At 38.4% G+C, this 17,824-nt stretch overlaps 3 protein-coding genes across 7 annotated transcripts in view; 2 read left to right on the forward strand and 1 right to left on the reverse strand.

Moving 5' to 3' along the window:
- Positions 1-7,426, forward strand: part of LOC105693261 — a 31,555-nt gene extending 24,129 nt beyond the window's left edge. For 2 of the 5 annotated variants that reach the window (XR_007279871.1, XR_007279872.1), the window contains 4 exons: positions 1,350-1,555; positions 2,531-2,695; positions 5,143-5,312; positions 5,449-7,426. Coding sequence is in view for 1 of the 5 variants with exons in the window: in XM_048659621.1 (XP_048515578.1) it covers positions 1,350-1,555; positions 2,531-2,695; positions 5,449-5,500 (423 nt within the window). In the remaining 4 variants the exon portion in view is untranslated. The remainder of the gene's footprint in view (positions 1-1,349; positions 1,556-2,530; positions 2,696-5,142; positions 5,313-5,448) is intronic. The other 3 variants (XR_007279874.1, XR_007279873.1, XM_048659621.1) reach the window with 3 other exon arrangements.
- Positions 6,940-9,900, forward strand: LOC105693262 (meteorin-like protein). Its single transcript, XM_012413075.3, has 3 exons — positions 6,940-7,834; positions 8,850-9,363; positions 9,594-9,900. Exons 1-3 carry the CDS (start codon positions 7,656-7,658, stop codon positions 9,801-9,803), a joined length of 903 nt encoding a protein of 300 aa, XP_012268498.2. The 5' UTR covers positions 6,940-7,655; the 3' UTR covers positions 9,804-9,900.
- Positions 9,901-11,843: 1,943 nt separating this feature from the next.
- LOC105693294 (testis-expressed protein 2) lies at positions 11,844-17,782 on the reverse strand. Its single transcript, XM_012413128.4, has 7 exons — positions 17,078-17,782; positions 15,633-16,872; positions 15,303-15,572; positions 15,034-15,229; positions 14,455-14,963; positions 14,308-14,380; positions 11,844-14,234 (listed from the first exon to the last, which is right to left on the reverse strand). The coding sequence occupies exons 1-7, from the start codon at positions 17,124-17,126 to the stop codon at positions 13,908-13,910; spliced, it is 2,664 nt and encodes an 887-aa protein (XP_012268551.2). The 5' UTR covers positions 17,127-17,782; the 3' UTR covers positions 11,844-13,907.
- Between the last annotated feature and the right edge of the window lie 42 nt (positions 17,783-17,824).

The following is a 17,824-nucleotide window of genomic DNA, read 5'->3' on the forward strand; positions in this document are numbered from 1 at the left end:
GAATCTTCGGGTTATTGGCTCGAAATTGATTTGCGACGAGAACAAAAAGTCTAGATCACAACGGAACGAGAAGAAAACAACCGGAGACAATGTTAAATTAAATTCGTATATCGAGAAATAGAAAAAGAAAAGGAAGAGGTAGGTACCGATGGCTACAGAAAAATCAACCGTGGTCCATCGGTTGATTTTAATTTGAAACCGTTATCCCATTATACCTATAAAATTATTATTATTATTCCGTACGCGTCTTCCTCTTTTTTATTCTCGAATTATTTTTTCCTTTCTTTCTTTCTTTCTTTCTTTCTTTCTCCCGTTTCACAAAGTCGCAATGAAACTCGTGCCGACCGCAGAGAGAGCTGAGCTGCAATTGAGTAAAAAAGAATAATTGTTCGAAAATTGTTTTGCGGTAAGAAAAATACAAGGGCTAGAAATAAACAAATTTTGTCCTTCTTTTTCGACGAATAAAAAGAGAAATTCAAAAAACCGAAGACAGATTCGTACAGCAGGCTTTGTAAACTTTAGGATTTTTTTTACTCGATAAAATAAAAACTGATACGTACATAAAATTGATTTTGAAACGATACGTACCAATTTTCTCTGCGGTATAGCGTAAATTCGTACCCGCGATAATTGTAATCTGAACAATCCGAATGTGAAATTAAAACAACGTTAACGTAAAGCACACTTTGCCCTTTACTTTCGGCTCGTTTTCACATATAGTTTTTTTCTTTCCTTTAATTTATCTCTCTTTATTTTTTTTTTTTTTTTTTTTTTTTTTTTTTGTTTATACGAAGCCATTAGTCGTTCGCAATCAATCACACGGCCGCAGCGTTAACTTATGACATTTACGAAACGGGGTGACCTCGGGGTCGCCAACTGTGGCTGGGAAGAAAAAAAACATTTCTGCCGTATTATACGTATAACTACGGCTCCTGGAGCGCGAGGAGCACGATGGTTTTTGTAAAATTTGACCCGACCTTTCCCCTTATAAGTTTTATATGATGTATACCGTAAGGCGTAACACGTTACGCCGTATAGCTACGATTGGGATTAGGATTAGAAATTAGGATCGGGCGCACCAGGTCTGTAATCATCGTGCTGCTCGCCTCTCCACCGCGTTAAGGAAAACAGAAAAAAAAAGAGACCAAAAAAAAATAGACAAACTTTCGGATCCCAATGCCTGTACGAAATACCCTAACCCAGTTTCTATTTCACACCATCTCGCGTCAGTGAAACGAAGGTGACGGAAGGAGAAGAAAAGAATTAGGGAGGGCAAAATTTACGTCTGATAAAAATGATATTTTTTTCAATTTCGTTATTTTACTTCAATTTTTTTCCTCCCCGTTCAACAGCCGCAGCAATGCACGACAAGTGCGCAGATGCAGGCGCAATATTATTTGAACGAAAGGAAGATATTCGAATTGTTCAACTTCCTCATCGGTCACCTTCTGGTCGACGAACCGAGTGACCCGCTCGAATATCTGGCTGACCTTTTGGACAAGTGCATGCTTTTCAGAGCCGGACTCAGGGATCCCCCTTTACTTTTCACGGCTAGGTGAGAGTTCAAATTTCAAATTATAGTCATAAAATCATCCCCCGATATCGAACACGATGTGTGGAGAACGAAAAAGAATGAGATTTTCATCTGTGAGATAGGAGAACATTGATAATTTGAGAACGATCGAGGGAATCGACGACAAAAAGGAAGGTAATAAAAAATTCCACAAAGCAAAAACAAAAACGAAAAGCGAAATCTAAGGACGCTCGCGTTGCTGCTCTGTCATTTTGTGGTGGGGAGTTGATAAACTCGTGACAAGCCAAACGTAAAATGAAGGAGAAAATTATTATGAAAAGTAGATTCTCGGTTGTCACCCGATAATTTAACGCTGCAACGTATAAACCGCGAGCTTTCTTGATTACGCCCGGCTACGATCCTTTCCTTCCCGGATTTCTGCGGCGTTTTTTTTTATCGTCAAATTTTTTCCCCCCCTCTCTCAAATTAAAGTTCCTGCATAAAATCCGACCGAGCATTCGATGAAAATGAGAAAAAATATTAAGGAAAAAAAAAAGAGAGAAAAAGAATTTTGCACGTCCGGGACAATGAAGCTAACGATCGAATAAGTTGTAAAAATAATCCGCAGCTATTTCGCCAACACAATTCCTTCATAAGTGAGCGAGTCGAGTGGCGATACGCAATTGTAAAAAATTAGCTCAGGTGTTACGGTAACTCAAACTCTCAACTCGTAACCCAGTTAACCTGTTGCCCGCCAATCACCGCCCTTTCAATCTTTCTTTTTCTCTCTTTCAAGGTGCCAGCGAGCTCTAGTCAATATTTATAACAAAATTTATCATTAAAGTTCTGCTTTTTTTTTTCATTTTGGGCATGAGATCGGTCGATGCTTGAATTCGCGAGGTCGAAGCGCGTGAGGATTCGATTAAAAATTTTCTCACGGTTGTGTTGTAAATAAATCGTTCTTCGAATAAACTTTACAACAGATTGATTTCGTTGAAATTTTTCATATAATTACAGACACGTCGAGAGCATGTTCAAAAGTTTGGATCCCGGATGCGCGGGTAGCATTACCATCGACCAATACAAGGCCGGTATGACTACATTGGGAATAGGATGTTTCGATGTTAATCCAAAAACGTGCTCCCCGGGACGTGTCGACAAAAAGACTTTCGAGGAAGAAGCGTAAGTTTTTTTTCCAATTGAATGAAAAAAGATAACAAAAGAAAAAGGCCGGCAACAAATTCGTCAATTAATTACGATACAAGCTCGCATGAGAGTGGAGAAAATTACGTTTGAAAATCTTCCGCACGGTCGGAATTACAATTTTATCACATATTCGTGATCGTAACGCGAGGCAGATGGAAGTGGTTCGATGTTAACTTCACCGCATATAATGCTAATTTATTAGGTCAGTTCGGTTAGTTAAAGTAAAGCCAACAATAATATAACGTTCCCACGAAAGAAATATCCCGCTCTACCTACAGCGAAGTAACACATAAATATATTTCCCATATAGAAACAATCACTCATTTTCCAACTTTTTCAAATTTCTCCACGATTTTCTTGACCTCAAGCGCGCAAATTTTCCGGACGATAAATTCGAAATAGTAAAAACGATAACAGTATTACCGGTCTGATCTGAGCTCGATTTATTTTATTATTGTTACCGCTGTGATTATCGTCATATTTTCTTACACGTTCCACGAGATATCTCGTAGTATAATTACGAATTTCTAACGACGTGTAGAATAGCCGTACACAGCCCGGAGGTAGGACTCGCATCGGGAATAAGTTGATATTCTCTGAGGGAAGAGGAAACCAGAAAAAAAAAGGGGGGGAAAATAAAAAAGAATGAAAAATCATACCTGTTTAAGAAATACCGTCGCGGCGTTTTTGAATAATCGTAGGGGGATTATCTTAATAAGCAAGGGTTGAAAGTCCAGACTCTAAAGCACGCGTAGCCCGGGGGGGTTTGAAAAGGCGAAATGCGTGCCTAGATACCGACCGACCGCATCCTACAGATGATCACCTTCCATGTATACACGATACAGGTATACACATACGCACGTACGTACGTACATATATCTTTGGACACAACCACGGTGCCCCGAGGAATCTGCCACGCTGCATGCATGCTCCAATAAAAGAAGGGGGAAAAAAAGAAAATAAAAAAACAAAAAACAAAGACAAGATAAAAACCACAAGATGAGAAATATTTCCTCAAACTCGCGCTTTGTATCAAAGCTACAAATTTCCAGATATAAATGATCCAACGAATAACGTCGATCGCGTTGTTGTTTTTTATTAAAATCTTTTTTTTCCTCAGCATTAAATCGAGCATGATATACGGACTAGATCGGGGGCGATTATAGCAGCAGCCTTGAAAATCTCTATATTCTTTTTCCTCTTGTTTTTTTTTTTTTTTTTCTTTTAATTTTTTTGTTCTCGTTTTCAACAAAATATAGCAAAGCTGGACGAGTTGACAACGACAGGTCTGTCGGTAATTCTATATCTCGTGAATATGAGGAAAAAAAAGAGAGAGAGAGAGAGAGAGAGAGAGAAGAAAAAAAGAATTTGGAACAAAATAGGGCAATTGAAATCGGAGAACGTCGGTAGTTTGAAATTCCGAAAAGTCTCCGCTTTCCGCATAAAAATCGAGGTTGGAAAAACGAGAATTTTTTACACTATATCCGCACTCTACGTACGAACGGATATATCTGCAGCTGCTGTATACCAATACGGTTTCAATTTTACAATTCTATACAGAAAATATATACGTACAGGTGAAAACTGACAATGCGAAGAAAATACCTGCAAATTTCTAAGACACGTCGATTATTTTTTATCGCTATACCGAGATCTGGACTGAAAGAGTTTCTCGAAAACTGCAGTTGCGGTTTGTAAAGAAACGGCAAAGACAATGTGAAAAAAAAAATAAAAAGGAAAAGAAAAAAAGCTCTTCAATCTCAATAATGAAATACGCAAAGATCGGACACGTGTGTACAACGCAAAGTGACCCCTGAGCTAGTTTCTTGGGATGAAAGGTTAACAGTCGTTTCTTACGAATCATTTCTGTCGTTGTCCCCTCGATATACTTATACATATATCTAAAAAAAATGATCGGTCTCATGCTTTGTTATAAAATGCGACGATCCTCGTTCTGTGAATCGTCGTTGACATCAGACTTTCGTGTATAGGTATAGGTACGCGCGTACGAGCTTACGGAAGGGGATATTATAAAAAAAAAAAAAAAAAAAAAGAAAAAAAAAAGGAGAGAAGAGATAACCGTGGTATGGGTAAAGAGCGAGATAAAATTTACTGGAGGACGCGTGCGACGCGAACTCAATTTGGTCCGATTAACTAGCGCTCGCTTCTTAGTCAATATGATGACGTCTGTTTAGGTATTAGTGCACGAATATTACGTGCACCTCAAACGAACGCTCCTATAGCTATGAAAGGATTTCTTTTTGTTCGTTTTTTAACCGAGCGGGGGTGGTCTCGCGTTTGTCTGCGAATCACTTTATCCAAAGGTAGATATAAATTTTTTGACGCGAAAATATCGTCGCGAGGATAAAAGTTTTTAGAACCCGTTGGAATTACTTCTTCTCATTTTTGTGATATTCATACAGTGTTCGCATATGTTGCAACAGGACACCCTGTAGCTTTTTCCATGGAACTACTACGCTTCTTCTTCTTCATCTTCATCTTCTTATTCTTATTCTTGCCGAATGACGTCACGCGTCTTTAGGTCAAGTGGTTAAATTGAGCTGACTATACAACGAATTATAAAGCAAATCTTGTAAGTTTCCTTAATTATTTCAAAAGATGTATAGATATTTATATATCTTTAGTGAAGAAGAAATTTACTTTTTCAAAATTTCACGCTGAATTGACAATCACTTCTAATCAACGCTATGAATATTTTTCATTTACAGAAACAAGTGTTTGCTGAGCATGTTCACCGAAATGATAAGTAAGAAGCCTTGAAATCGGCGAAACGAAAGCGTCGAACATAGAGAAAGAAGAAGAAGAATATTGTACAAAATTTTCGAGTGATAATTCAACTTTTGCCACGTCATTAGATTAAAGTGAATTCTAAACGCAACAGGTCTGTTGTAAGTTCTGTATCCTTTCTTGAAATCCTTTCACACCGAACGATCGTAGAGAGCAAAAACAAGAAAAAAAAAAGAAACAACAATAATAAAATCGTAGTTGCAGCTGGTCGTTGGACAAGTTTGAAAGTGTGCTCGTAAAGTTTAAAAGTTAAAATACAAGTTCGCCGGCGAACGTACGTACGTACACACGTCAGACGATTGCAAAACGTCGAACAAATCTGATAAAACTTCTAGTCCAATTTACCGATTTTCGATGAAATTTTTTCAATTCGACTATTTCTCTTCGGTTCTATTACGTTTCGTGGCTTGATCGTAGTTCTTTTTCCTTTCTTTTCCTCTCGTAAAGAAAAAGAGAAAAAAAAAGCGTGCAGCGGCATAAGAGCAGCGCGTTGAGCACGAGCTGTTGCCGTTTGCCTGAGGTAAAAATCTACGCCCATTATCATCTCTCTTTTATACACGTACAAAGGTATACATACACCTATGTGTACGCGCCCAAGTTCAAACCACACCGATCCGTAGAGCTCGGTGCTCTCAAGTAAACGAATGCATTTATAGAGACACGTATACGAATCGTTCTCCGAGCCGTAGAACGTCTAAGGATCGGGCAAACGTACGTGCGTGAGTGCGTGCACTTACAACACAAGGACAGGTTGCCTTCGGGCAACTTGTTGCTCTCGTCCTCTATCCCCGAAGTGGGGCCTCCCTCGCTCTCGAAGCTCCGTAACTGCTCCCTCCGAGCCTCTCCTTGATGGTGTGGGAGGCTGATCTACGACTAGCGATGTGTAAGAACCACCGGAGAGCGTCCGCCGACGTGAACAAATTTTTCCAGCTCCATCGTCGTCGAAGGAGTCGGCATTTTTCCCCCCTGAAAATTTGACGACGTTACCGTCGATTATCCGACTTTTACCGAGAATACATTTAACAGATATCGAAAATTTCGCGGAGACGACGTCGACGGAATATTTTTTCGTTTGACGAAATATCAGCCAACTTTGTCCTTAAAAATTTGTACGAAAAATTAAATCGGTCCACTCGTTCCCATCGCTGTGGCACGCGTGTGACATACGTATGCGTGTGTAACGTACGTTTTTCTCGTGTGTACAGCACGTTGATCTGCCCCTTCCGTGGCATCAGAAACTTACTTTTTTTTTTTTTTTTTTTTTTTCTCTTTTCTTTTCCATCATATTTTTTCGTCCCCCCACTCGACCGGTCGCGGAGGGATGAGCGTTCGAGGGGAAGGCGAGCGCGGACGGCGAACGGTGGAGAGAAACCAGTCGACTTAGTTGTTAGTCGGTTGCAGGGACAGTTCCCGCTCGACTTTCAAAGAGGAAGGAATTTAGCGTCGAGTCATGTCGACGGGAGATAAATTTCAAACAGATGCTGCATCGCGTCAAAATTTCAAAGTTTCATACTGCGATCGTCCATCGTTTTTTCGCGCCAACTGTTAACAAGGTTCGGAAAACGGAGTAATAATCGATTTTTTGAATAAAAGTTTTCGAATATTTGTGAGACAAAATTATCCGCCCACGCAGTCTGTGATAAATAAAATTTTCACGATTTTAAAATACAATTATGTCATTCAAATGATAATCGGTGTCTCGTTTTCGCAGTCTTGAAGAAAATCGTTTTAAGGCGCGTACAAGCGAACGGTGATTTCAAATCGCAATTGCAACCCTTGTTCAAACTTCAACGATTGCAAAACAATATTTGAAAGAAATCAATAAAATAAACCACTGTGTGTTTCTGGATACCAGCTGTGATCGTAATAACAGTGTTTGTTTGTAATTCTTCTTCTACTTTTTCTAAAAAAACACCACAAGAAACTTGAAAGCACGTCAGTGATAAAAAAAAATTCATCGATACCGAAATTTTGAAAAACGTCAATCGACGTGAGAAATTAATAAGTGAACGAATTGCAAGTTGTTTTTCTCTCATCTTTGAACGTCGGAGGATTGTTTAAATAAAAACCCTACAGTGGCGCAGGCAGGGATATATTTTTTAAAGTGGAGGCGAAAGTTCATCGAAAGATGAAAATCCCCGGGCCAAGGTGGCCGTCAGTTTCCACCTTGATATTAGCGACCGCAGGATGTTTATTCGCTTTTTTCGCCACAAACGTGGTCAACGGAGCTCCGACAACGCATTCGCACGGTGCATCATCAACAACCGCTCCAGCTCCTCCCGCTGACCAATGCGACTGGGTCGGAAGGTCAGTTTACATTTTGTCAATCTTCGCACTTAATCTACTTTTACCCAAATATTAAAAAAAAAGAAGACAATACCTCAAGTAACGGTGGACAAGATGTCCATAAAAAGATGAGAAGAAAGACTAGATGAACAATCAGAAACTAGATTTACGTCAACTTCGAGTTACAATTTTTTTTTTTTTTTTTTCTGAACTTTGACGCGAAACACGATCGAGATTATGCGACAGTGAGAAAGAGTGTAGAAAAAAAAAAAAAAAATCTGTCATTTTGGGTAAAGTTTTCCGAAATCACGTGTGTGAAAAAGCTACGTACGGTTTGCTTTTGTAATCCATGTCGGTGGTTTCTGTTTATACCCTAAATTGTATATTCTCATAAGTTTCCTCGTGTTGTATTTATTTTGAAAGAGCTTATGATTATAATGGTAATGAGAACGGGGTGTTTCCCCTGTCGCATCAGAAGAGAATAACCGGTTTCGAAGCTGTACAACTGGTTATGTTATATTTTCAAAGCAAGATTTTTCTTTTACCTATACTCATTACAAATCATACAAAATTCCCGCGTACTTACGTACCTACATGTGTGCGCTATTATCCTACGTAACAACGCCTCCAATTTTTGTATCATCTCCATTTGTAGCGCGCGGTACAACGTCAAACATAATCCGATGAACGTCGAATAATATTTTCATAACACTTCGACGGTAAAGGGCTTAAACTACGTCGACATTAATTCCCGAACGTGTGTAATTCACGCGGAGATACATTTTATAAAAAAAAAAAAAAAAGAATCTCTGATCGCTCGTTCGAATTCCCCGTCCAGAGATTTAATAATTTCGCTCCGTTCACTCGCCAACGAATCGTGAATTCGGAGCGAAGGACGACGTTACCAATTTTTACCGTACAATTTTCAAACGTAGATATAAACGAAAAAAAAAAAAATCACGTCGAACACAACTCACCTTGAATCAGGGTACCGAAGATTCGATATCTGATCATATTTTTTTTTTTTCGTTTCCAGCGGAGGGGGTGGTCGAGGAGTGCGTCCAGTTTATCTGCGTTGTTCGAGGGGTGCCGTGTCCTGGCGTTATCCCCGAGGTGCGTTACGCGTGGTTTTATCAGGATCGGGAGGTCGTAGTTTTCGCGGTTGCGTGAAAGTTTCCGGTCCGGCCCGAGTTTACCTGGAAGCCAAGGGAACATTGAGACCAGTTTACGCGCCGGGTGACGGTAAACACGAATCTCTGCACCGCTGTTTTCATTCGCGAGGTCCGATCGCGGCACTCTACGTCGAGGCCGACGAACCAACGACCGGAAGAAGTAGGGTAAAGCTACAGTACGACCTTGAATTTTCTCACCTAATCGACGACGAGGGTGAATGCAGACCGTGTTCCAAAGAAGAACTGGCGAAAGCCTACTGCCAGAGCGATCTCGTGGCCAGGGGGATGGTCAGGGCGGTGGAGAGACGTCCGGATCTCGACGCTGCGGAGCTCATCCTCCGGGTCACAAAGATGTTGCGACGGGTCGACGAAGCCGACGTAAGTTTTTCGTGCATTTTTTTTTTTTGTTTTTTTTTTTGTTTTTTTCATCATATCTCATTTCAATCTCCGTTACTCACCACATTTTTTTTTTTTTTTGGCCACGATATAACATTATCGAGCCCCGCCGAATACACAAGTCAAAAAGAAACGAGAAAAAGAACATTTCTCACAAGTTGAACTCACGTTTTTGTTCTCTTCTTTCCTCCCTACCTCCCTCTCTCTATCAGGACAACGAAGTTGACTCCAGTGAAGTTCGCCGCAAGGAGGTCAGAATCCGAGTCCCCAGTTCGTGTGACGCGCGGCATGGGCATGGAGAATTTGTGATAATGGCAAAAAAGAGGCTGGGAGATCTTACCCTCGTCTGTGCTCCGAGACTGGAAACTTGGGCCGAGGCGGTGAGAGAACTGCAGACAGCCCCTTGTGTCTTGAAGAGCTAATCCAGCTGATCGCTGAAACGTTCGGAAAATCAATTTCAAAATAAATATATATACATATTTATAGATAACATTGAATAAAATAGAAAAAAAAAAAAAAGAAAAGGAGTAAAGGAACTCTGCAGCAGAAAATATATATCGTCGTGTGTGAATACATGTAAAGTGAAAAGAAAAAAAAATTAGAAAAAAACTATGACAATTTGCAATAGCCATGTAAGATGATTGTGCAGAGGATAATATTGCGACGCAGTCGTTGTTATGTGTAACACGTAAATGACGTGGATACAAGCGACCTGCGTTATAGTGCTGATCAGTGATTATTAATTTTATATAATTATCATCATTATAATAAGTTTGTAAATTGAGAGAAAGAGTGTACATATATATTATTCGTATGTATATGTAACGTGTTTCTGGTACATGTACTTCGCGATACATAATACACATACCTATATATAAGGTGATCGATCTCTAAACTGTGATATTATTGTATTATGAGAGGTTTATCAAACGGATAAAGTAAATTTATCACCGATTATTATTATTAATATTATTATTATTATTATTATTATTTTATTTTTTCATTATTATTTGCTGTGTAAAAAGAAAAGAACAAAAAAAAAAAAAAACTATTAATAATAAAATGCTAAATTGTTTACCTGGATAAATTGAAGTTCGTGAGATTGATTTCTTCAATGCTGTGAACCGAATCACCTATGTTCTCACCATATAGGTACGGACGCGTGGAGTCCGGAGTGTTTATTTGGTAAGATTTAGGGGCATCCTCGCGTCATCGGGTTTGTCGTTGCCACGTTGCCCGCAGACGACGATCTTATTTCATCCTAACATAAACGCACGTGCTATTCATACGCCCACACTTCTTTTCTCAGCCTCCAGACATCGGGGGTGAAGGAAGACAAAAAGATCGGGGGTAGGGTGTCGGTGTTACTCTGCGTCTCGCACAAGATATGGAGACGACCCTGAAAATTTATTTATTTTAAAATTCAAGAGCGGCTCGACTAATTGTTCGTGTTAACAACGGCATATGATACTTACACGTATTATGTACGTTCATGTCGATTTGATGAAAAATTTTTATATTAATTAATCGCGATTGTTTGATTACCGCCTACGTTCCGTTGCGCAGATCAACCGCGAACGCGTCCCGTTTCATCTCGCGATGGTTTGCCGGAGGGGGATTACCAGTCGTGATCAGGATACTTCCTTCGAAGGCGGGAGTATTTTCATCCAGACTCATTTATAGATTTTGACCTGAAAATGAAAAAAAAAATCTTTTTTTTTTTTTTTTTTAATCGCCATTTTCATTTCTCCAAACAACCCAACGATCGCAAGTCTCGATCGCGTATGCGGGATGAGCGTATCTTCCCTCTCTTTCTATCGCACAGGAATCGAAGCTTCTCGAAGGAATCAATGAGCTTGCGATCCGCAATCACGCAATTAGGGAAAATGTCCAATAACACCCAAGACGCAAGAATGATATCAACAAATTAACTCACCTATTCATTTGATCGTTGGCATAGCATAGGGTCGATCGATTAATCGACATAATAAAGGTTGAGAAGTCCATTGAGGAATTCAAATTTCCTAACAATAATGAACACGTTCGCTGGTGTCCGGGGTAACATAGAACATAAAATACCTGTAGTTTTTTCAATTTTCATCTTCGCATGCGTATTTCCATCTCAGCGTTCAGTCTATTTTCTTATTTTCAACATTCCATCAGCGTTGTGATGTGGATTACGGATTAATTAACGGATTTTATACACGCGAAATACATTTGCAGGATCTATCGCACACAACGACGCGTAGCAACGAAAAAAACAAAAGATGACCGATTCAACAATGACGAAAGATGCACGAAGTCGCGGTCGGTATGTTATCGAGTTACCGGTGGAACACGAGGCGCGACAATTCAAACTTGAAATTCGCGACCAACGTTCACGTAATTAGTTTTTTTTTTTTTATTCCAACTCGTATTCAGAATTAAAAATTCTGAATAATTGAAGAAAAAAAGACTAATTATTTATTCGTTCAACAAATATATATAACACTTTATTTCGTATAACAAATACATGGAAAACACGTACAGAAAAGCGAACACACATACCCGTAGAAAACAATGATTTATTTATTTATTTATTTAATTCTTAATTCTCTTTTTTCTTCATTTATATTATTATTTTCGATCATACCCAATCATACGTACATTTATTTGTATTTGTAATATGAGAAGCTCATTAAATTCAGCTCCAGATTTATACACGCGGACGTAATAATATTATATTTAGTCGACTTGATTTTACATATTATATAATGTTTATTCACCATACTTTTCATATATCAATTGAGGACGACGGCAGTACGTAATTAAAACGTTGATTATATTCTCACGATTTGTTTTTTTCCCTCGATCACCTCAGAATCATTGTATAAATCATATACAAACAAGCCATAATCGTTACGTAAATTCGTAAACAAGTAGCACATAAGTGAATATACACCTGGGAATAATACCGAGGTCTATAGGTATGTATAATAATCGAGATGTGAACTGCACGGCTAGATTGGAAAAGAAGATAATTACAAGCTCGGAATAATTAACTCAATTACGGAGTGGCATGAAAAAAAAAAAAAAAAAAAATCGTACGTCACAACCAAATCAGAAATTGTACCTACAGGTATACCTGTACTTGATTATATAAATTTATTGTAAGTATGGACGCGCGTAGCAATTATAATCGTGATTGCAATCATCGTTTGCAACACGAGTCAACTTTATAGTTTGCAAGTTGCATTACTCACGCGAGTTTCATCTCAAATTGGTCTCAATTCTCATGTGTATAAGTACTTGAAATATGTATGTCGATAAATAATTAGGTAATTATTTATTATGACCTGAGGAAATATTGTCAAGAAAACAATTAATTCAGCCGAAAAAAAAGGTGGGAAATTCCGAAGACATTACCAATCTGATTGATTTTCATCGATAATGCACGATTCTTTTATCTAAATTTTGTCTTTCTTCTCATTCGAACAATGGTGCAACATGTGAATCTTCTATCGATAGAAATGATTTACATATTAATTTATGTAGAACATACCCATACAATCACGTGATAAATGAAACAGAATATAACAGACTTAAGGATTTTAATATTCGACTCATGTGAAATATATCCAATCTACTATACAATTTGTAACGTTGACTTCATTTAGAGATGCCTACGTCCATCCATGACCAGAAAAAGAAATACCCGGAATGCATGATCAGACCTCTGATCGACTAATTCAATATTTAAACTTAAAGGTTTCCCTTGTCATATTTGGTATTCTAATACAAGACTTGCTCACTACAGCGTCTACCACGAAAATTTCTTTATCTAATAATCATGCCCTGCTTTTTCATAGAGCGAAAGCAAAATGATAGTAACCCTGTTTTCATATGTAATACGAGATCTAAGTAAAAAAAAAAACGATAAATTTAAAGAAAAAATTTGTAACCGATTGTACGAAAAAATTTCACTTACAAGTAAAAATGAACATAATTGAATGCTAGCTGCATGCATCAGTGCACACGTTTGGCACATTACTTTGTAAAAAAAGATGTACTATAGATTTTGAGAAAATACCGCACTTAAATTGTAAGGTATAAAAGTGCTTCCCGCCAGACAATTATTGAAAGGTATCGTTATATTTTTAGAGATTGTTTTTACAACTTAAAAAATTCGATCGTGAGAAAAGTTTGAAAGCGTTTTTCAAATAACAAGAAAAATATATCTACATATACGTGTATAAAACGATATAGCAATTCCATTCACGTACTCGACACGATATCAATCTACGCATATCTTTTGATAACGATACATATTGATTGGCTAGAACCACGAAGCAATCTCATTATAAGTATGTTCTGTTCATCTGACCAAAAATTTACTTACAAATGGTATGGTCTCCAATATTTACAGCAACATTTACAGGTGGGTCACAACGCAGACCGCTGATCTAGACTTACCATCCGACGTTAAGAGTGCAGCTGCGAAAGATCACCTCGAGTAGAAGATTTCATAAGGATTTTTCGCCAAAAGACTAAGGGATGTATGGATAATTTGGGCATAAGCCTATCATTAGATCATCCATGTTAGGCAAAACCACCAGTTTCTCAAACTCTCTTAATAATTTGTTTTCTATCAAACTCGTGATGTAGCCTAACTTGACCTGCGTCTCACCAAGCGCTGGTTTTGCAGTTAACGTTATTTTTGGAACCGTTCTGAAGCCATACCACAATCTGTCGGACGGTGATGGCGGTATATTTAAAACGAGACATCCTTCGATACTTGAAACAGTGACCATCAAACGAATTTCGGTATTAGAAAAGCCTTCCATTGCCCTACGTATGTAACGTATCTCCGTGGCCTGTGAATAATTATTTTAATAAATTCCAAAAGTTCGTTGAATTGTTGTTCTGAAAACAGTGTCATTCACTTACATGTCGAAAATATTTACTGGCTGCCAATTTGTCCACCATGTTCAGAAGTCGTCTACCAGACGATTGAGTCGATCTGAAATTAAAGTACTAGTTAAAAATCTTGACACAGCGGTATTGTTTGCTACATAAAATGAATAGTCAACTGACGTTGAATCTCTAGCTGCATTTGGAACTGTAACATTAGAATTATCTTCTTCTTCGGTGGATGTTTCAGGGCTGTCTTCCACATCACTGTGGAACATCGGAGATCGAGCCAACTTTGGCTTTTCTACACCTAACAACTCGCTAGAATTACTTGATATAGATCCCCCCCTTGTGAGCTTCATAAGATTGACCCTAGTCTCAACCGTCATCGTCAGACAACCATCGTGAGTTATATCCAAATCGAGCCAAAGACCCCGTTGATCAACAACTGGGTCAGATGCTTTGTGTATGATTGGTGCACCTTGACCTATGACTAACTCAGATACCAGCAAGCTTTCCATAAAATAAGGCAACTTTATGTTGGACATTTTACGTTGTATTCTATCTTGGATTAATGTTATCGTCTCCGGGCATTTATGAAGGTCAAAGAGGATTCTGCCCACTAATGCATTCATCCAGACCACATCCTTTTTTTCCCGAATCCCAGACTCGGACGATCCATTAGTTGGATTCTGTGAGGAAAAAAAAGAAATATGCGCATGGAAAAATACCAGGAACTTACAAGTGATGAGTAATTCTTACATCTGTATAACGTGCCATATAAGCATTATAGCTAAGCTCATTGGGAATTTCGGCAGAGCCAGTCGAAGCAACAGGATATTTGGAATCACTGTTGCCTTGTACAGTCGACGATGTTGTTGGCAAGACTAGTTCATTTATCGATGAAACTGAACTACGTTTATTAGCTGCATTAACTCCATCGATCAGTCTTCTAAACCTGTTAAATTTTATGCTCAGATTGATTACAGCATTCCAAGATTTTTCCCCAGATTGAAATAATTTATATTTACCAATCTTCTTTTTGCCTGTCTGTTCTAGCAAAAATATACATATTTGATTTTGAGGTGCTCTCTTCACTCGAATCTTCAAAAACTTCTTTAGGGTCTTTGGAATCTTTTGATAAATCTTCGTCGGTCTCATCCTCTTCATGTATGGTACCGTCATCATCGACCTCAGTTCTTTCCAAAAATTGATCGTCCGTAATCTCGTTTAACGAGCAATTCTCAATTAAAGCATCTTTACCAAATGTTATGCAAATTGGATATTTTTTACTCCATCTCCTAAAAAACCGAATTATAACACCACAATACAAACCACTGATAAGAACTACCGGACAATACCTTCTTCTGATGAGACCTTCAGGCATTAAATTAACAGTCGCTTCAGCTAGTGAGTAAACTTTTTTCCAGACAAATCTGACTTTATGTTTTGGTTCATCCCAAACTTCTCGCTTTGGTATACGCGTCTTAGTTTCCATAACTTTAAGGATCCCACCTTCTAATCTAAAGTATACTGATACTGTTCTTGCAACGTGGTAATTGTCTGGGTGATAATTATATGGCAGCTGATTTAACCATCCTTCGAAACGATCTAAAACAGCATGCTCTTCAACGGCAGGTATTTCCAAAACAGAAACAGTCTGTTCGACGTTACGAGAAATCTTTTGTGGCGTCATAAGTGCCTGAGTGATGACAGCCACTACTCTTTGGACAGTGATTGTCACAAATATTCCAGCGATCAATCCAATAACATACTCAGGCAAGGGTGCAGCATGATAGAATCCCCATAATATTATGAGTAAACTGAAGAGTTGATAAATTATCTTTCTTAAAAGTTGTGATAGGGTTGACTCAGATTTCAAACACTGTGGAATAAATGTTTTGAAAACATCCAAACACATTTCTGAAGAAGATTTTGGACTTTTGACAATGACTAAACTCCCTGCAACTTCTGAATTCTCTGGATTGTTTGATTTGCCAGGATCAGCTGTCTGCAACAATAAATCATCTTCTGCAAATTCCGCAGCTTCAACACCACTTTCAATGCTATCTTCCTCAGAGTTCTTGGTCTTCAATCCAGTCTTGATGTTATGGAAGCCAGTGAACCTAGCGGATCGATTCTTGGAGAACTTTATTGGCGACGATGTATCTCCTTCTTGTTTTTCAGAGAGATTATCTTCAGTTGGGGTGATGTCTGTTAAATCCTCTGAGTCACTGATGCTAGAATTATCTCTACTTCGCCGCTTATTCTTCTTTCTTTCACTTTTGATCTCCGACAATTTATCCTCAAATGTTTTAGTAATCTTGCCCTTTATTTCAGATAGCATTCTCCAAGGATCAGAGGGGGGTGTACCTTCAGACAAATTTCCATCCATACTTGCCGAACGTTTTCCTAAATTGAGATCTCCTGACTCATCTTCGGACTTATTTCGACCCATTTTAGATGGACTAGATTTTGTGTCCATATGTTCAGAGTCTGGAGTACACAACTCATCGTCATCTGTACTTGGGTAAAGCTCTTCAACTTCATCATCGCTGGCATGGTATCGGATTACAGGAACAGAGGTTGTAATTGGTTTACCTATTTGAATAAAGAAACCGTAATAAAAAAAAGAACAATTTTCAATCCCAGTTTAAAAACCAGAATGTCTTTAGTAACGAGATACTCAATAGACTGTAAAGCAATTGATGTCTCGCTTAACAAAAGACATGTTAAAGGCACACTATCAAGTATACAAGACCTTGAATTACATTATAAAATTGTCAAGTGTTGTGGTAATTCTTACCTTTCAACATACCAAGAGTAACCTTTACTGGGGTTTGCTTGGAACCCATTCTGTCTATCAAGATATGAAAGCTCTTATTACGGCAGAAAAAAATCAGATGTCTACAAGTGTTATTGTCGTAGCTCACATGACTGTCACAATCATTAACACAATTAACTAGTTACTGGTAAGACCTGTAACTTGTCGAAAGTGTAAATTACACTTGAAACAATTCAAACTACAATGCTCCAACATGATATTTTCATCCTCTCTGCTATATTGCATTTTTTTGCAAGAACTTAAACTGAATTTCGTCACGATTATTTCCAAGAACTTTCGTCGGTCTGGCTTGAAGCACGAAGGAAAAAAAAAATATGGATTTTAATGCACTGATCGCGGCTTATAGATGGGAGGGTGACACCGGTAAATTCAATTTCCTAGCTCGAGTTTGCAACCTCAAAACCACTTAAGATAACAAGTCGCGGACCCCCCCTTGGAGAAAATAGGATTCCCCTGCGCATATGCATGTTGTTCATGACAGATTAAGTATTCAATTACACTCACTAATCGCGGTAGGTGACTAGAATTTTCCAGAAATTAGGTCTATTTTATGGCAAAATAATCATTTTTTCACGCGAGACAAGAAAATTGTGTCTGTGACGTGAGATCGATGCAGTTTCGAATGAGCTCTCACATCTGTCATCTGGATAACAGTATGTATACGCAAACGTCAAACGTAACACACCATATGTATACTTGCTGGTAGCA

Source organism: Athalia rosae, chromosome 8 (genome assembly GCF_917208135.1).
Source record: "Athalia rosae chromosome 8, iyAthRosa1.1, whole genome shotgun sequence".
Classification (NCBI taxonomy): Eukaryota; Metazoa; Arthropoda; class Insecta; order Hymenoptera; family Athaliidae; genus Athalia; species Athalia rosae.